The 19,890-nt window shown below is 39.5% G+C and overlaps 2 protein-coding genes across 3 annotated transcripts; one reads left to right on the top strand and one right to left on the bottom strand.

The window, feature by feature from the left end:
• Positions 1 to 150: 150 nt before the first annotated feature.
• Positions 151 to 12,797, bottom strand: phgdh (phosphoglycerate dehydrogenase). The gene is made up of 12 exons (XM_022216694.2): positions 12,487 to 12,797; positions 9,372 to 9,523; positions 9,217 to 9,282; positions 9,068 to 9,122; positions 8,776 to 8,874; positions 8,557 to 8,689; positions 8,318 to 8,466; positions 7,292 to 7,444; positions 6,160 to 6,298; positions 4,970 to 5,097; positions 4,648 to 4,870; positions 151 to 1,099 (listed from the first exon to the last, which is right to left on the bottom strand). Exons 1-12 carry the CDS (start codon positions 12,622 to 12,624, stop codon positions 945 to 947), a joined length of 1,590 nt encoding a protein of 529 aa, XP_022072386.1. The 5' UTR covers positions 12,625 to 12,797; the 3' UTR covers positions 151 to 944.
• A 1,782-nt stretch (positions 12,798 to 14,579) lies between these two features.
• On the top strand, positions 14,580 to 19,657 carry cfap210 (cilia and flagella associated protein 210). Of its 2 annotated transcripts, XM_022216693.2 has the most exons (9): positions 14,587 to 15,331; positions 16,254 to 16,459; positions 16,550 to 16,723; positions 16,809 to 17,014; positions 17,228 to 17,384; positions 17,472 to 17,599; positions 17,679 to 17,871; positions 18,028 to 18,192; positions 18,300 to 19,657. In XM_022216693.2, the coding sequence occupies exons 1-9, from the start codon at positions 15,277 to 15,279 to the stop codon at positions 18,651 to 18,653; spliced, it is 1,638 nt and encodes a 545-aa protein (XP_022072385.1). In that variant the 5' UTR covers positions 14,587 to 15,276; the 3' UTR covers positions 18,654 to 19,657. The 2 variants fall into 2 exon arrangements, with proteins under 2 accessions (XP_022072384.1, XP_022072385.1); XM_022216692.2 differs by having other exon boundaries at positions 14,580 to 15,331; positions 17,228 to 17,599.
• Positions 19,658 to 19,890: the final 233 nt, after the last annotated feature.

The following is a 19,890-nucleotide window of genomic DNA, read 5'->3' as shown; positions in this document are numbered from 1 at the left end:
TTGTCACTGCCTGGTAACAGCACACACTGATTACATTAATCTGCGACTGTGGACCGGACTGATGATGGTGTGTAGAATTTCCTGCTGCTCTTTTAAGAGATACTTGTTCCTGCTTGCAAGTAAAACAAAAGCTACTGAGAAGATAAGAAGCAGAGTTTTGATTGTCTCACTTTATTGATGTTTTCAGTGATGGTCTTTGAAAGTTTCTATGACGCTACACAAACTGAGTTACACTTAAGGAACGTTTTCATGAAATTCAGACAGACAGCAGAGTAGTAAGAGTACATGAAATGGTTTAAGAAAAACACTAAATGCACAAAACATCAGCAACGAATTTTAAATTCAATGGTTCTAAAGTAATCTTAACATCTGACTTACCTAAAGTCTTGCAATTTAATTGTGATTAGTGGTTTTCATTTAGTAGTAAATTAGCATGTAGAATCTGAAAAGTAGTTATTTGTCATTAACACTGGAATGTTCATTATGTTCCCTGTTCAAAGCAATCTGATGAAAAATTAGAACCTGTGAGTTAAATGAACCACATGAATCCCGTGAGACAAACCAGGCCAACATTGTAAAAGTACAAAATAGTAGTCATCCTGCAGAGCTGCTGCATTAAGGTGTACAGGTTTGTTTAACAGGCCAGCATTGTAGCATCGACCCTTTAAAATGTAAGGAGTTGGAGTGTTTGTGTTTTTCCCCCAAACAGCAAACTGAGCAGCACATGACAAACATTTTATTCAGTTTTGACTACAACAGGCTCATAAACCAAAGCTCTACATGCTGGAATGTTATCAAAATGCCAGTTTTAAACTTCAAGTTTTCAACTTCTAAACAAGTTGTTAGCTGTAAACACAAAGACCAAGACGCATCAGTTATATTAGACACTCTTGTTAAGGTTTTCAGATACTGAATGGTATTCCAGGACCTGTGGCTACTGTAGCTTAAATGCTGAGCTGCGCCGCGTCTTTGACCAAAGGCTTCAAGGCACTGAGATCTCGCAGGAGAGACGACACCCCGACGCAAAACCACAGATCCCCGGTGCCGTCTGCAGGAGCACTGAAGGACTGGATCTGCACTCCCTCTGCGGCCAACAGTCCTAAACAAAGAACAATCGAAAGAAGAAAATAGGTGTTCATTTAAGAAAAAGAAACTCTCAGTAAATACTGCAATTTAGCACTCGTAACTCAAAACAACCTTTCATCTAAATTAAATGTATTTAAGAGGAGCTGTGGGAAAAATATGGCTTACAGCTCGGCTCTAAGGACAGTTACACACTCCCCACCTTTTACCACCAACTCCAATGTTCATTTTGGTTACAGTACACAATGTAGTCCAGAAGCAGTCTATGCTATGTTTAGCTCTTTTCAGTCATGTGATACGTAACATTGCTGCTTCATCAGCCCTGCTAAAGAATTCACTCAGAAATAGGTCACTTTTACATTGACGTTCCTCACAGCTTCTTTCAGACAAACCCACAAAAGTGTCAAGAGAACCAAGCATGATAACCAATAATAATGAAGCACCATTAAACAAAAGGCTAAATTCAGTGCTATGTGACAAATCTGCTATTTAACTACAGCTTATAAACTGTGGCTCCATGTGACAGAGAAAAGTCCACAGTGTGACCTGCTGCTAGATTCTGATCTGTTCTGTTTCCATGTCAGGGATCATCTATAATGAATTAGTAATTAATGAAGCTGTTCCTCGTGCACAGAGACCTCTTGCTTTGGAGACACTCCTACTGATCCTGCTGCTGTCTGCTGCTGCAGTTACTCTATAAACTCAGAGGAAAAAAACAGCTGGAAGCAAAAAACTAAACTCAAGCTCATGTTAATGTTTTGTCAAAACTCAGATTAAATAATAATAATAATAACAATAATAATTTTATTTGCAGAGTAGCCTTAAGAACATCGTTCATAAAGTGCTTTGACAGTTAAAACATGCAACACAGAGACAACCAAGCAAGATATAGGAGACAAGTCGGAGCAGTCAGTTTAAATAAAGAGTAAAAATGTTAATAAATTAAATGAATAATTAGCTAGATTAGCAATCATAACAAAAGAACTAGGCAGTTTAAAAATTAAAGCATAAGATTGAGGGTTAAAATTAAAAATGTCAGAGAATTTAAAAAAAAATAGAGAGACGACGTCAGACCAAAGAAACCAGGCAGCTAGAAGTAAAATCAAACGAGGGAAAACATCTTAAATAAACAGGACAGAATACAAAATACAGCACTAAAACTAAATAAGGCTAATAGTAAACCTCACATAAAAGCAAGTCTGTAAACGTGAGTTTTCAGAAGTCATTTAAAATAAATTATTTATGTCAATTTTTGGGGCTGCTCAGTGGAGTAGTGGTTAGCACTTTCGCCTTGCAGCAAGAAGATCCCTGGTTCGAATCCCGGGGTGGGCCTGGGATCTTTCTGCATGGAGTTTGCATGTTCTCTCTGAGCATGCGTGGGTTTTCTCCGGGCACTCCGGCTTCCTCCCACAGTCCAAACATATGCTGAGGTTAACTGAGTACTCTAAATTGCCCGTAGGTGTGAATGCGAGTGTGATTGTTTGTCTGTGTATGTAGCCCTGCGACAGACTGGTGACCTGTCCTGGGTGTCCCCTGCCTTCGCCCGAGTCAGCTGGGATAGGCTCCAGCACCCCCCGCGACCCTAATGAGGATAAAGCGGTATATAGAGAATGGATGGATGTCAATTTTTGGAGTAGTAAAATTTTATTTTTATGGACATTTCAGTTTGCAATAGATGTGAGAGTGGCAAAGTGGTTGGAAAGGAGTTTGACAGCAATCTCTATCTTTTGACCTTTTCTGTGACGTTGAAGATGAATGTTGGTTCTGAAATGTGGAGAAAACTTTCCCCAAATCACTTCCGACAACTGGAGGTTCATCAGTTATGTGCGACTTGTGTTAAAACTAGGGCTGGGACTTTAACCTGTTAATTACGATTGATTATTTACAGAAAAAAAAATAACACGTTAAAAAAAAATAACGCATTTCATCGCACCTTTCTCAGATCGCTAATTTCTGGTACATCGGTAACACTCCAGGACAGTAGATGGCGGTAATGAACCTAAAGTCTGTCTGCCAGCTGTGAAGAAGGTACACTGAGCGCAGAAACGTCAGACCAACATGGCGGCACAGTCACAAACTTTTTCTTTTATTACAAATACGTAACAAACGGTGTAGCCAGACCATAATAAAACACTTTTGAACAGACTGAAAGTGCCTGAGTTTACAAAAAGTCTTAAAATGTTGAATATAATCGCTATAATTGCACGTTGAGTTTGCAGTAATCTGTGAATGTAGTAGACAGGTAAAAAGAAACATTTTTGTTGTTTAAGTTCACATAAATGTCTATTAGGGATTCAGTCGTCAGCCAAAATTTATTTGAATTAAAAACTTTGCTTATTGTGTCAAATATTACTCTTTGACAAAAACGCGATTAATTCATTGCAAAGCCTCCAATTCATGAGATAAATTTTTTAAACTGCATCCCACCACTGGTTGAAACTGATCCATAGAAAAGTGACCGGGCTATTCTTTCAGACATGAAGCCAACGAAGTTCAGATGCCGTCAGAAGTCTCTACATCCCATCAACAATCAGTGAAGCGAGTACTCAAAGAATGCAAGGAAATAAACCCTGTCCAAGCTCCACTAAATACACTATGTACCTCTGTGCATTCTGCTTGTGCACTCATCACCAGAGTCATCCATGAGCCTCGGAGGACACATTTCCAGAGCAGACAGGATCATCACACCAGACAAAGGCCACCACTTAAAGTTACAACATCTTATGCTCCTAAACAAGCCTGCTGATTCCTGTGGATCTTTCAGAGCTCTTTGTGGTCTTTATGCTCCTCCAGTTCCATTAGTTCATGTTGTATCTGTGTATACAATCGCTGCCTGAGTAGTAGTCTAGTTGTGTTGTTTAATGGGATTCATCTTATATTAGTTTACATGAACTCTGAATGGGATGTTTTCCAAATGTGGTGACGAAGAACATTTGTGCTCGTCTGTGTTTTTAAGGCAGTTTTAATTTGTGTATTTTTTTTCCCAGCAATGCTCTCTCTGCTGGATTAGTCCCTCAGCTGTACTTGGAGGATGAGCATTTATGTGTTTTAGACTTTTGAAGGAGACCTTGAAGGGACTGGGCGGGCTTTTCTTCAGTTTGTAGCTTTCAGAATCTGGTTTACTCTCGCTGTTTTTATCATCCCACATACTCTAGCATAAACCTAGATATATTTTGTCTACTCTGTGGTGTTCAAGTTTCTGAACTTTGCCCTTAAAGCCTAGAAAATAAGGGGAATGTGTTATGTAACAAGTAGTGTTATGTCAGTACTACAACAGATGTTTTGAACTTGATGTATACATTTGCGTGATGATCTAAAGGTTCACTAAAAGGCTTATGGAGACAGCAGCTGGAGGTAAAATCAGTCTTCAGACCATAAATGGACTGTAAGGGGTCGTTGTGCAGAGACTTTACTCTGTCATTTTATAGGCTGACTGTGAACGCTGTCTATACATTTATATCTGGAGAAGCTGGTCAATACAGAGACACAAACTAACTGTTAGCTATATGGCTTCAGATTTATCGAGCCGATTGTGATTTTGATGCACTCATCTGTATTTCTTACCAGCCACTGAGGACAGGAGCTGAGGACTGGCGGAGGCCTTGAAGAACAGCAGGTTCCCGGTGAGAGCGATGGGTTGTCTGAACACGCTGTCACTCAGCTCCAGCAGAACCGGAACGCCGCCTTGAACCGAACCGCTGGCTTTAAAGCTGCAGCCGTTGGCCACGATCTCCACTTTACACACACCGTCAGCCGCCCCGTCAGACACACAGTGGGTTTGGTTTACCTGAAGAAAACATGTACGAGCATGTATGAAAAGATCTGTTTTCTAGACACACGCTCATAGTTGATATGTGTTATTTGCCAGGCTGAGGTGGTGTGTTACCGTGATTCCAGTGTCCTTGGCTAAGTTCAGGACATTGATGAAATTCGGGCAACATCCAGAATCCTGATCAAGGAGACCGACCAGCACAGCTGAAGTCATGTAACCAGTGCAGGCCTTCATGCAATCCCCTGTTTGCAGAAAATATAACAGAATGTAATGTTAAGCTCCAGTACCAGCAGGCGCTTCGTATTTCAGTACAACAGACTCGACATACACACACTAGACCAGGACGTCTTTGCAAAGCATCACAGAGAAGACATGAACTGCAAATTTGTAAAACTATGAATATAAAATATTTTCTAAACTTTGACAAGTTATGTTCATCATAAAATAAAATACTAGATTGTTCTTTTGTCATTTTGTGTCTCATTTTGTAATTGTTTGTCAGACTTTGTCTCATGTTATTGTCATTTTGTTTCTCGTTTTTGACATTTTGTGTTTCCTTTTTGTCTTGCTTGTATTTTTCTTGTCATTTTGTGTTTCACTTTATCTGTTGTTTTGTTTCTTTTTATCATCTCGGTTGTGTCATTTGTGTAATTTTTTTCTCGTGTTCATCCGTTTTTGTTGCTTTGTAAATATTTAGTCCCTTTTTTTGTTTCGTGTCGTTTATCTTTTTTTTTGTCATTTTGTTTCTCGCTTTTGTTGTTTTGTGTCTCATTTTTTGTAATATTTTGTCTTGGTTTTGTTGTTTTTTTGTCTGACTTTTATTATTTTAATCATAAAGTAAAATACTATATCATTCAGTTCCAGATACTTGTGACTAAAAGTTTTGTGCCTTTTCGTAGACAAACTCTAATCTGTAAGTTGTAATGTGTGAATGATAAACTGAGGCATAATGCTGTTGAAATTGAATTCATAATCAGGTTGTTCATAAAAGATATTTCCATAAATGTGAACATTTTCAGAATGTACTTTATGGCACTAAAACAAAGTAAACATTTGGAGTTGTCGGTATTTATAGGTTATTATGCTTTGATTTTACTGGTACGACTCACTTCAGATCAAACTGGGCTGAACTAAAATGAGTTGAACACCCCTGCACTTGACCGTCTGATTATCAGACACAGCGCCAGTTTCACAAGGACACCACTAGAGGGAGACAAAACCACTTCCTACAATCTTCCCTTTCTATGACATGATCCCGCCTTCAAGTCTCTGCTTTTACAAACTGGTTAAACCAGTAATTTTACCTTGAGTAGTGATCTGAACACGACTGAAAGGTTTCTTAGAAGCACTGCACGACTGCAGGACAGCGCCGACCGCTTCTCCAAGCTTGATCAGTTGGTGAGATTCCTGGGAGAAGGTGCTGGCTAAAACCTGTGCGTTTACCTGCACAGAAAAACAGAAAGCTTCAGTGAAACGACTCTGATGACAAAGTTTAAAAACAAATGATAGACCTGTTACTACCTCTGGCTGCCAAAGTATTGATATCTGCATTTCATTTCACTGGAAGTGGCGGGTTTCAAAGGCAAGTTATCTTAAAAAAAAATAATTAAAAATCAACAGAAGTCCATCATTTATCAGAGCCAGAAATTGTAAGAAGAGAAGGAATTATCATGAAGTCCAAATGAAAATGATCAAAATCTGAGCTTAAAGTCAATGTCTGGCTTTAAAATGTGCCCAAAATAAATCTTTTGCAGCTGTCCACTACTGTAAAAAAACAAAAAATTCTGCCTTCTTCAGTGTAACCATGAAGCCTCGACTTACTCCGCTGTGACAAATAGTGGAGGAACATGACAAAAATTTGAGGACTTTTCAGCTGAACTGCAGGCTTTGTCACAAAGAAGATAAGAGATAAAAATTTAAGAAGTACAATATCTATAGTACAGAGAGTCACCATTTCCTCCCAGTACTGGCAACACGTGTGGCATAAAAAGCTTCATCATAATGATCCAAAGACATTATAGTTCAAGTCATGGTTGTGCTGTTTCCAGAGAGGTGCAGGACTTTATATTGCTGTGAAAAATGAGCCCACAGTGAAGAACAATGTGACTGGGGCACTAAAAAAAAACATGGAACCTGTTTGGAGTCCAGAAAATTACATTAAATAAAGTCAGCTTTAACTATGCATTACCAATGTGTGAGCTGTTGTTTCAAATTCTGTTGTTACATATGGTGAATTTAATAATCTATGCTAGTTTAAAAAAGGGAAAGAATCACTTTGTCATGTATTGCTTTTGAAGCTTAAGCAGTCTCTTTTTTTTTTTAACACAACTCTTCCACAATCCCTGCAGCAGCCCTCCAATATATTTTGCAACAATAAAACTATTTGTCTGAGAAGTCAGTCGTTAAAATAGTGCACGAACACTGAGTGTGACTTACTGCTCCAACCAGCTTCTTTCCCTTCACCATGTCCACGATCTGCAGAGCGATGTCCTCCCCACAGCGAGCCTGAGCCTCCTTCGTACTGGCGCCCAGGTGAGGACAGCTGATGACATTAGGATGATCCACCAGTGAGCGGTCCTTCGGTGGCTCCTGTAGCCAGAAAAAACAGCAACATGTAAACTAGAGTGCTCCTTTTGTTGATAATAATGTGTCAAGTAGTTTCTGGGTGTCATGTTATATTCACTATGGCCTTATTGTTTGCTGCAAGATAAAGTCCATCACCTCACTGGAAACAGCACAGCCATGACAAATAAATCAAAAATGTATTTTGTGTAATACAACATACAATTATAAAAACAACCTTGATTTTCCCCATTTGTTTGACCAAAGTTGACAAAACCCAGAAAGAACACGTACAACATTGTTCCATGTGTCTACAGATGGGACAGAACTGAAGAAAATAATGGTTACTCTACATGTTATTGATATTTTACTGCCTAAAATTTTAGTTTCTGTCCTAACCGTTCTGTGTAAACACAACCTGCAGTTCAGCCCAGTTTAGCTAAATAGTCCTTGAATGTTTGTTCCAACTGTTGGTCACAACTGAGTCACTCATGACTTTTTGGTTGTGCGCAACATATTCTTGTTTGTTTGTTTTTGTTTTTACAAAATTTGTTCCTTTATTTTTGACCAAAGTTTTACAAGACATGTAGAAGAAAGTGATTTAGATTTTTTGCTTGGATCTGGCCATTTTTTCTAATGGGAGTGGACTTCATACATGATTAGTTCAAGGACAGTCGGAAAGTTTAAAATCTGACAAGTCTTTCTGTTTTTGTGGTTTCTGGCCCCGATGAAGTTGTGCAATTTCAGCAGTTTTTTGAAAATATTTACTATAAAGAGCTTTTCAAGCCTACTTGTGGGTTTTGGGGTTCAGAGGGTGAAAGGAAACCAGATTATTTGTAAAATCTGTGCAAACTGCAGTAAATCGGTACAGCATTACAGATTTTCTTGCTGCGATCTCACCTCAACAAAGACATCCAGTCCCGCTCCTCCACACTGTCCAGACTCCAGAGCTCTGAGGAGAGCGGCCTCGTCGATGATGCCTCCTCTCGCACAGTTCACGACCTTCACTCCTTTCTTGCACTTGGCAAACGTTTCATCATTCAGCAGACCTGGGGCACAAAAACACATGAAATCCGTGAATCCAGACTGTCATGGCCATGCGATCAGGTAACAGAGAGGAGAGGCAGAGTGAAGCTCACCAACAGTAGAGGGCATCAGTGGAGTGTGAACAGTGATGTAGTCACACTGAGGCCAGAGCTGCTCCAGAGACATCTGCTCCACCCCCCAGCTGGCCGACACCTCAGGTGGAGTGATTGGATCGTAGCCAATAGTCTGACAAGAAGAGAACTTTGTTTCTGCATGTCAGAGCCACTGATTATTGTGAGCATGCAGTCTCATCGTGTAACCTCGATATTTACCTTCATGCCAAAGGACTGCATTCTTGAGGCCACTTCTTTTCCTATTCTGCCAAGTCCAACTATTCCGAGCACTTTGCCGAACAGCTCCGCACCCATGAACTGTAAAAATTAGAAACAAAACAATGACCCACACGGCAAAATGGAAAACTGCACAGATCCAAGTGTCACATTTGATTATTAACAACTGGACGGACAATGGAGCCAACCACGCAACAGTAATTGCTTTTCGTGGCCAAGCAAAAACAGACATCCCAAGAGCAAACAAAAGGGGCAAATCAAAACTTCTGCGCACCTTTTTGCGATCCCAGTTTCCTTGCTTCATCGACATTGTGGCTTGAGGCACGTTTCTGAAAGCACATTGGCATATTGATGGAATTTTACAGGGCCTCTGTGCAATTGAAACTGCCAAGTTATTATTTGTGAAAACATGTGTCGTCTTGCCTTGAAAGGCTCATGAGCAGGGCACATGTGAGCTCTGCAGCGCTGATCGTGTTACCACTGGGTGTGCTGAGAAAACAGTTAACGAACAGGAAGTTATATGGGAACTGAAGAGGGGGAAAAAAAACCACACATTTGTGCATAAAATGGAGACTTACTTCATGACAATGATGCCCTTTTTGGTGGCGGCGTCAACATCCACGTTGTCCACACCGGTCCCAGCTCTGCCAATGATTTTGAGGTTATTAGCAGCACTGATAACATCAGCTGTTACTTTGGTCGCTGATCTGACCACAAGGCCATCGTAGTCCTGGGAGGAGAAAAACACACGCTTGATGTCGTCTTTCAAGTGGGCACACAGAGTCACTGTGCAACGTTAATGTGGTGCTTCAATAAATGTAAAGTTTTTTTGTAAAAGGCACAACAGAATGACAGAAATTGACATTTTAAGGCTGTTAAATCACTGATTATTGCCTCATTTTTCATCTTAAGCAGCTGTGTGTCAACAATTATGGCGCACATTTTGGTCTCTTTCAGTTTTCATTCGACATCTTTCACTTTTTGCCTTGTCAAAATGACCTGGCATGTTTTCCAGGTTTTATGGTCTATTACGTCCAACACATCCCATATTTACTATGACAGCAGATTTTGTCTTCACAAACTGTTTAAAGCTGGTCTGTATAATGGACGGATTTCCTATTTTTACACCAGCTCTCTGTGTAACTATGGTAACGTGCTGTTGAGCTCGAGGAAGCGTAAATTTTCCCCTCATACAGCAGAAAGCGAAAGGGATGTGTGTTGAGCTTGTGAAGTGAAATGAGGCGTTCGCAGCTGAATGTGTCGGCTTCATGTCTGGATGAACAACCTGCTCAGTTATCTGAAAAAGCTGCAACGGTATCCTCACTAGATCGACTAGCATTTACCTACTTACTTCACTTTCAGCACGGCACAAGACTGAACTGCATGTTGCATTAACATGACAATATGAGCAAAGCTGTCCTTGTGCATTATACATCACCTGATCTACTGTTCAATCTTGCATGTAGAGTGAATGTTGTGCACTTAACATGGCTCCATCAGCTGTGAACATTAACGTAAAAGCGTCCTCGAGTATGTCTTTACTTTCATATGTTGATGAAGCAGCAAAGTTACGTATCTGAAGTCTGAATATCGATTAAAAGACGCCAATGTTCTGCTGGAAATTTATATAAAATATGTATGTTTTGTAAATTCGGTTTGTCTGAAATGAACACTGCTGGGTTTAACGGGGTGGTTATATAACCAGAGGAGGGGCAGTGGGTAATAACAGCCCACTGCTCAATTTTGGCCTCAGGGTCCCGACAGATGCAGCTACGACTCTCCTGCAGAAAATCACAGACTCTCCAGTTTCTGTGAAAAGTGTTCGGTTCGGGGTGATGTGGTGTGAAGTACGTGCTCCTGCCAACTGAATTCGAGGACAAATAACATATAGTAAGAAACTGGGATATTACCAGTGCAGAACTGAATTTGTCCCAGTTTCATCTTCAGTAATAACAAATGTCCTTCTGACAAAGCAGATGCTTCAGGTGCTACTCGCTGAGTTCAAGAAGAGAAACCTACGTGTGTTTTAACTGTATAGGTATGAATCTTTGCTTTTCACGCTTAGAATTTGTGCAATATAGGCGTAACGTTACTTTTTAGCTGTCGATAATATCAAACTGTTGCAGTTTTTGTGCTACTGTTTTAAGTAAAAAAAAAAAATCCTGCTTTGGCACATTTATAAAACGCAAAACTGTGCAGCTGTTTTACGGCAGCAAGGCGTTGTTTTAAAGGAAAAACTTAACGTTGACTTCACGTTCTCGATGTGCAAACCTGCAAAAATATTCACAGCCAGTGTTTTCTCTGTTCCATTTGCACTTGCTGAACATTGTTTGTAAAATGTAGTTTGCACTGCCATCATCAGGGCTGGATGAATGTTTTATGAATGGCCCTGGATCGTTGGGTTTTTGAGTAATAGAAAAGTAGCTCTGGATCTATTTCAATCAAGCATTTAAGAGTCGATCAGAGTTTATTTGCACTAGTATGTTGCCAAGTTGTGCTTTTTTTCTTTTCATTCTATTTTTTAATTCTTATTATATTACTTGTTCTACATTTGTATCCTTTTTTGTTTTATTTATGCTAGCTATCTTTAATGTCTTTGTTTTCTACGTTATTGTTGCACTGCCTGCTCTACCTGCCGTTTTATTTGGACACTGGGGGCAAATAAAGTTTTCTGAATCTGAATTTATCAAAACCACTGGGACATTATTTTAGAGTTCGTAAACATCTGATCTCCTTATTAGATTCAAAATATTAACAGAAATTTTCCATAACAGTCTCACAGCAGGACAATGACATTATTGTGTGTATGGATGCTTCCCCATAACTTGTCATATAATGTGCCCTTTTCTAATTATGAACCAGAAAAATAGGGTTAACAAGTAGCTGAGCGGCTATAAAAACACAATTATGATTTTACTGTCAGTTGCAGTAGCTGGATAAGTTAGGATCAGGCTATGGACATAGCTTCTTTAGTCAGGAATAGACTACATTTTTGCTCTGATTGTTATTTATTTATGATAAGGAGCTATTGGACTATCAAACTTTATTCCCCTCATCGGCTCATGCATCTGTTCTGTTTGACTACTTAAGGGTTTGGCCACCCAGATTACGGTTAAATGGTTTAAATATTAAAAGTTTGACAAGTGTTTCCAGGATACACCTTCACATATGATTATATCTGTGTAATCGGGTAAATAAGACTAATTCTAAGGCACACATCTGTGGAGAATGGGCAAAGAATGAAAAGAAATGCCCTTAATTTGCCAAGAACACTTCATAAGAGTGCAGCTGTCAGGATAAGATCTACAGATTTCTTATCCATGCCTTGAGTGTGCCAGGATCCCAACAGCTCCTTTAAATTAGTCTAATATTGACTTGTATTAGTCAGACTGTGATGGGAGTAAAGTCAGAGATGAGTTGCATCAGCTTCCCAATGGGCGGTACTAAAGCTCAATTGGCACACCTCAGACTCATAAAAACGTGCCAGTATCTCCGATTTAGAAGCAAAAACGACAGCTCTGATTAAACTGGTATAAAACTACAGGTGCCGCTCGGTTTGTCTTTCAGCGCACTTCCTCTTGAAACAAGTGCAGCGGCGCACTTCTAGCGATGCTCGCTAAAGTTTGAAGAAACCCGCTGAATCCGGCGCACTTACAGCAGCTTTACAGTGAAAATCCACAGTGTGAGCTTTACCTTAATCTCTGCTATCAGCTCATCCTTCTTCATGCTGGTCTTCTCGGTCACTCGGATGCCGTTTTCCTCCAGGATCGCCCTGCATCGGGGGTCCACGCTCTCGCTGATCAGCACCGCTCGGATGGAGATCGGGGCCATCTTGGGGGGTTTTGCTCTCCGGGTTTGGTCGTCTTGTGCTGGTCCACCGGCGGGTGATGAGTGGCTGATGCTGTGGTGAAATGATGGACAACAGGAGGATCCCTTTCCCTCTGTTGGTTTTGAATGGTTGTGTCTGGTTTAAGACGGCCCCCTTCAGCATGAACCCGCCTCCTCTGAGCCTGACGATCACTGGAGAGCAGCAAGTAGAAACCAGTCTGATGAGCTTAAAAACAATTAGTTTGATGAGGTTTAATAGCAGCACAACATGAGAGATCACTGGAAGTTTTTGTGTCTTTAGACCTGGCTGTTCAAGGCTTTTAACATTCGTGTCGTCCTGCAGGTCAAAATCGACCCGTTTCAGTTAGAAAGTGTGTGAACAAAAATGTTTTCAAAGTGAAAATTATGATTTCCACGTTTTCAGCATTTTGGGGAAATCTTTGAACATTTTTTGGTGGAAAAAAATAAATGTTAAGAATGTTAAAGGTTAGTATATACGCTCTGAAAATCTAAAAAAACTTTTCTAATTTTGCAGTCTATAGAATACTAAATGTAATTACACTTCAATATACAGTATCTACACATTTCAAGGCACAGTGATTTAACCCTCCTGTAGTCTTCATTTATGGGCACCAAAAATATTGTTTACTTGTCTGAAAAAAAAAATCCCCAAATTTCTGAAAATTTGGAAAGCTGTCAGTAAGAAAATTCCAATAATTCCTTAAAATTTTCCCTTAAAAATTTATTTTAAAAAATCCCCCAAATTTGGCAAGAAAATTCTTGCAAATATTTTTAAAAAAATGGGAAAAATCTTCCAAAACATGAGTAGGAATATGTAAAGTGATTACATATATATATATCAGTAAAACTTCTAATATTTTCTTTAAGAATGTTCTTAAAGAGAAATGCAGTAAAACTGAAGCATAAAATAATAATCCTACCACAAAAAATCTCGAAATTGTAATAAAATACAGTCAAAATCACAGAGGAAAAAACATATTCTGTAATTATTTCAGTTTAAGGAAAAGTAGAGGGACATGATGTCTTTAGCTTAGACATTCAAAGTTCACATAAAGCTACTGGAATGAAATATAATAAAGGTATTTATGTTTAAATACAACAGAAATAATGTAAATCCTCCAGACATCCTCAGTCTTGTTCATATCTGTCTTCATTTAACAGTAAGTGAGCTCAGGCGAGTCCTAATTGAACAGACACTGTTCATCACCTGACTCATTAGACAGCACATGATAGCTCCTTATTTTTCACTGTTGGCCCAGTAATACGTCACATCACTCACAGTCACGGTGCCACTTTATCTGCTTGTAACACCAGACTGAAAATGGACGTAATTTGTTTCTGTACAGAGTCTGGATGTGTCTTTATGTCACAGTCTGCCAGCTCTGATGGACTGTTTTCCTGATTCCATGAACTTGAGCAAATAGAACCAAAACAGTGGTTTGATTTAAACTTGTAGAGGTTTTATTGTAGACTGGATTTGCAGTAATGGACTTTCGACTTACTTTAAACTTTTACTGTATGTTTTCACAAACACTGGAAAAAAAACAAATCTATACTGCACATCAAAAATACAGTTCACATGTATTGGTATTAAAATATATTCATTTTGCGCATTTCAAAATAATCTGTTTTATACTTGATTAGAATTGTGGATTCATTAACGTGTACATAACTTTAATGATGCAGCTGAAGCTAGTTTTATCTACTTTAAAGACTGCTATATAATACAATAATATAGCATTGTTTAATAATTAATTTGTATTTACTTTTTATTTTTCAATAATCTGAATCTACTAAAAATAACTGATAACTAAAGCTTTAAAAATGATGTAGTAGAAAGTGTAGTATTTGCTTCAAAAATATATCAGAAAAAAATCAAAAGAAGATTTTAAATACTTAAGCAAAGTACAAGTAAATTAAAACTGTACTTAGGAATAGTATTTGAGTAAATCTACTTAGTTACGTTCCACCAGTGATGCTAAAATAGTCGCTCCAATTTAGAAACGTTAAAAAGTTCTACCTTTTGAGAGACCAGAGATGAGTCGTTATGTGCTTATTGAAAATAAATAGATAAATCTTTAAAAATAACAATAAAAATCATATTTATATTGTAGATATCACAAATTTATGACAGGTTTAATAAGAGTTAACTTACTAATTAAAGGTGGATGATCACTGAAATCCAATTATACTCAAAAATATTTCAAAGGTGGCAATAATATTGCACTGCACTGACTAACATTTTTGTGTTCTTTAAAATGATTTATTTGCATTCTAGGCGGACACAGGTATTATTATTTTTATTAATTTCAAAACATTCTGGAAGATTTCAAGCTTTGTTGCAATATCTGAAATATTGATCAGTCCACAACATTTTCATGCAAACCAAGAAAGAGAAAAAAATGCATTTATTATAAACTGAGGCGTCACATTGAAAGATGACTGAATTAAACAGAACACAGCGTCACCTGCCGGTAATCAGAGGGAAGGCTCCTGATTGGCTCCACCGTTGCCTGGATACGACGCAACTAACGTAAACTCGAGCTCAGCTGTTTGAAGTCGAACTAGCGTTAGCTAATTACAGTCAAAAACGGCATTAATTATTTGTTCTTGAACTGCCAGCGAGTATATCTCATGCAAATGGCATCAGCGGTTCAGCCCGGCCGTCGGAGAGGATCCAATAAAAGCGGTAAAAGCTGCAGAAACTCACCATAATAATAATAATATTAACTTCTGTGTATTGGTTGTATATTTGATAAGTGGGCGGCTGTGGCTCAGGTGGTAGAGCGGGTCGTCCAATGATCGAAGGATCAGCGGTTCATGTGCTGTTGTGTCCTTGGGCAAGACACTTTACCCGCCTTGCCTCCAGTGCTGCTCTCACACTGGCGTGTGAATGTTGGTGGTGGTCGGAGGGGCCGTAGGCGCGGATTGGTAGCCACACTTCCGTCAGTCTGCCCCAGGGCAGCTGTGGCTACAAATGTAGTTTACCACCACCAGAGTGAGAATGAATAATTGATCCATTGTGAAGCGCTTTGAATGCCTAGAAAAGCGCTATATAAATCTAATCCATTATTATGATTATTCAGTGGGATGTTACAGTGTCTTGTATATAATAACAAATTTGCTTCTTTTATTTTAGATCTAAAACAGAGTTTCATCCATTTCATGTGATTTATCTTGTCTGTAAATCCTATTTAAAACCCATCTCCACAATAGACATAATTCTAATAATGTCAACAGTATCATCTCAGGTACAAACTGAAAAAAGAAAAACAAGGACAAGAAGGTATTTCATTGACAAGGTATTCACAAGGGAGGTTGTAATTTATTTAAATTAAAAAGTGACCCACTCACTTGATCATGAGTGATTAATTAATATCACTTAACATTTCTGCTATTCTAATTAAAACCCACTAGTTATTACAGAACATGAACAGCTTTATAAATTCTAAAAATAAGAAATTTCCCATAAACAATACAGAAGACTTGACGTCAATAGTCCAGCAATTGTTATCCAGCATACGAGAAATAAAATGCATTTTATACCATCCTGCAGAAAGTCATCTGGATTGTTCTAACTACACAAATTTGCCCTCCTTTTTGTTTTAAAGAGCCAACGGAGGAAGCCATTACGATAATCCAGCCGTCAGACCTCCGTCAGGTCACTGTGTTGAGCAATGCTGAATGGCGAAGGATTCAAGATCGACCAAGCCGGCTTAAAAACGAGGAGGAGCACATGAGAGAGGCAGCAGAACAGAGGGAGGCTTTGCACCGGCAGTCAAAGGAGGTGGTGAAACTGTGGTCCAACACCATCACTGTAAGTTCCCTGTACAGATTGTTTTTTTAAACTAAATCTGATGTGCAAAGAGCTGAATACACTGACAAAAAAACTGCACATCTATCACAGGGTCAAATGCAAAAGAAGCTGGAAGCAAAGAAGATTCGAGAGCAAATTGAGGAGGAGAAAAGGAAACTGATGGATATTGAAGAAGGCAAATACAAGGAACAGAAGCGGAAAGAGATCATCGAAAGAGCAAAGACTCAGCTGTATTATCAAACCGACCGGGTCAAAGGATTACATGTGAGTACTGCTCGACGATTACTGTAGCACATGTGCGCATTACATTGCATTGTGGAATAACAAATGATTCCTGCTCCTTCCACAGCGGGCACTTCTGCTGACGGAGGTGCTGAAGGAGAGGGACGCTCAAGTCGAACTGAAGCAAAGACAAAAGAGTGCCACGAAAGACGTGGACAAAGAATACATGGAAATGGTAAAGAGAAGAGAGGAGGAAGCCTTGAGACAGGAGCAGGAGAAAGCAAAGCAGAAGAAGCTCGAGAGACAGGCTGCTGAAGAAGACCTGAAAAGCCAGTAAGACTCATCAAATTAACTGTAAACGGCCGTCGGTTGGCTGAGATGTCGGTGCATTTTGTCAGTTATGTGGTAAAACTACATGAGAACATGCAATGAACATCCTGCTTTGTTACATGTTGCTGGATGAAAGACAGATAAAGATAATCATGAGGGAAATGTAAGTTTTAAAAATATTACAATTGTAAATGACACATTATTCCTCTTCTTCAGAATGAAGGAAAACAAGAAGGCAAGGGAGCAACAGAAAATGGAAGACAAGAAGGACAAAGAAGAAATTCAGCGTCTCCTAGAGCAATACCAGTTGGAGCAAATAATGGAGTCAGAAAGACAAGCAAATGAGAGGAGAAACCTCATGCTAGCTCAGATGGTAGGGTCTCATCAACACAAGCCATCAAGTATTTGCATCTTTCTTGTGGACCACAGTAAGTTTCTTGAGCGTTCTGTGCATTTACAGGAGCAACGTCACAACAGAGACCTCCTAAGAGCAATAAATGCACAAAAACAGGAGGCCGAAGAGGAGCAGAGGAAACTTTTTCTCTCCACCAAACAAAAAATGATCAAAAAAGAAAAAGAGCTGTTTAGGTAAGACCCAGCGTAACAATAGATATCATTATCATCTCTTTGGCACTGCTTTTGTAATTGGAGTTATTTTAATCGTCAGGGAGGCACAGACGCGCCGAGAGAGGATCATGGACAAACTTACAGTGAAGCAGAAAGAGGAAGTTGTCAGCGAGGAGCAGAGGATCGCGAAGGCTGTAGCTGAGCGGGATGCAAAACAGGCACAAGAGCAGCAGGAGAAGGAGGAGAAGAAGGCGGAAATGTTGAAGTCCATCGCTGCACACAGAGAATCCATGGTAACGCTTTAGAAGCTTCAGTACATTTCCTCTGTGCTTTAAATAATGTTTCTACCCCGTGGGTCTGAAGATCTAGCAACTGTTTTAAGTGTTTTTCTTTTCCCCTGCAACTTACTAAGTGTCATCATACCTGTAACATCAACTGTGTTTCACCAGAGACAAGACAAGGAGCAGAGAGAGAAAACAGCAAAACAGAACAAACAAGAAAGACTGCAGATAATAAAAGAGGAAGACAGAATATTCTCTGAGAAACAGCAACTGGAGGCAAAGAAAACCAGAGAAAATGAAATAAAGTTACAGGACTTCAATATTACACTAATGGTAATGATGGAAATTTGTACCGTTTAATTTAAAAAGGAGCAATTTTGGCTAAAAATTGCTTGTTCTCCTGAGAAGAACTCTGTTTATCTTTCGTCTTTTAAATACAGGCGGAGAAAAGCGCGAGGCAACAGCGGCTGAAGGAAGAGGAACGCGAGTTTCTTGTGAAAAATGCAGGATTCATGGCTGAAGAGGAGAACAAGTTTCAACAGTATTCCCAGAGCGTCATCAACGCCGCGGCAATGGCTCAGAAAAATCTGTTTCCTCTTTGCAAAGCTGCAAGGGAAGGAATCGGAGGAGGGCAGGGTCCAGTGTTTGGTGGGGTCAGACCGAGCTACCTCGTCCAGGACCGCACCGGTGCTCAGATGCCCAAATATGTCTCCAGTACCACAGAGGACATTAAAAAGCGGAATGAGGTAGTAGATATACAGGAAGCAAAGAGGAGGCTTGGATTCACTTGGTGATAGTTTGTTCTCAGCTGCCCCTAATCATCCTTGAAAATGTTACATTTGTAGTGTCTACTGTGAAGTCCACAATAGACACAATACAGCTGTGCCCCAAAAATAAAGTCAATATTCAGCATTTTTGCAATTACTGATGTCACTGCTTTTATTTTAAAGGTGATTCCTGATTAAATAATTTTAAAATTTGAAGCCAGCTCTCTGTAATGTTGAAGTGCTGTTAATGTTGAAGCAGGGGCGGCATGGCTCAGTGGGTAGAGTGGCCGGTTCGATCCTCGGCCTGTAATTGCTCATGTCGAGGTGTCCCTGAGTAAGACACTGAACCCCTAATTGCTCCTGGTGGGTTGTGGTTAGCACCTTGCATGGCAGCTTCCGCCATCAGTGTGTGAATGAGTAAATGTGATATATCATGTAAAGAGCTATATAAATACAACCATTTGCCATTTAAGTGTCCCTCCTACAGCACCATCTGATAAGTTACACATCATGATTAACAGCCTATTAACGTTCAAGGATGTTAAATATAAACAAGCTAAGTTAATAGTAGCTAAGGTGTGCTGGCAGACATGGATCCTGCCAGCAAGGGTTGCTGTTATTTTTTTTACGTTCATTCTTTGTTTACTGCTACACCCAATGGGAATGATTCAGTCAAGTAACAGGAGGGGACTGGCGTACGTGTGCGGTTGTGGCTGTCAATGACAGAGGTCAGAATTATCACAGTTCAACCTGCATCCATCCTTCTTTGTTGTACTAAGGAAGGCATTGCCTGTGAATATTTTCATTTATATCTGGGGCCATTGTGATATTGCAAGCGTTGTTTTGTTTAGGCATATGTTCAATGTCATCTTTATCTTTATATTTGTTTGTGAAGAGGTAAAACACACCATTGTTATTTTTATGCTTACAATATTACGGCCCAGAGCCTGAAAAATGTGATTTTGTTTTTCTTAGTTTTACTCTGTTGGCTTGTGAAGGATACGTCTCATTAAAGAAGACAATACACCTGCCATTGTGTCAAAGAGTTATCTGTCTGCCTAGCTGTGCTCACGTCGAACAGTGAGGGCAGAACATAAGTTTTTTTTTTTTTAAACTTATTTTTACGCCATTTTTTTGGCTTTGACAGGTTAAGTTGAGAGGCATAAAGGAAAGTAGGGGAGAAGACATGCAGCAAAGGGCTGTGAGCTGGAATCAAACTCTGGCCAACGCAGGGAATTCAGCCCATTTATTGATGGATAGTCTG

This window comes from Acanthochromis polyacanthus, chromosome 14 (genome assembly GCF_021347895.1).
Source record: "Acanthochromis polyacanthus isolate Apoly-LR-REF ecotype Palm Island chromosome 14, KAUST_Apoly_ChrSc, whole genome shotgun sequence".
Taxonomy (NCBI): Eukaryota; Metazoa; Chordata; class Actinopteri; family Pomacentridae; genus Acanthochromis; species Acanthochromis polyacanthus.
The sequence above is the reverse complement of the archived record's forward strand: the minus strand, read 5'-3'. Positions and strand labels throughout refer to the sequence as shown.

What these genes read in the sequence shown, in the direction of transcription:
- phgdh (XM_022216694.2), bottom strand. Translation starts at nt 12,624, where the DNA reads ATGGCCCCGATCTCCATCCGAGCGGTGCTGATCAGCGAGAGCGTGGAC. An exon ending in AGCTGATAGCAGAGATTAAG is followed by an intron (nt 9,524 to 12,486) that starts GTAAAGCTCACA and finishes TTCTCCTCCCAG; the next exon opens with GACTACGATGGCCTTGTGGT. An exon ending in GACTGGATGTCTTTGTTGAG is followed by an intron (nt 7,445 to 8,317) that starts GTGAGATCGCAG and finishes TTCTGGCTACAG; the next exon opens with GAGCCACCGAAGGACCGCTC.
- cfap210 (XM_022216692.2), top strand. Translation starts at nt 15,277, where the DNA reads ATGCAAATGGCATCAGCGGTTCAGCCCGGCCGTCGGAGAGGATCCAAT. An exon ending in TGTGGTCCAACACCATCACT is followed by an intron (nt 16,460 to 16,549) that starts GTAAGTTCCCTG and finishes CATCTATCACAG; the next exon opens with GGTCAAATGCAAAAGAAGCT. An exon ending in GAAGAAGACCTGAAAAGCCA is followed by an intron (nt 17,015 to 17,227) that starts GTAAGACTCATC and finishes CCTCTTCTTCAG; the next exon opens with AATGAAGGAAAACAAGAAGG.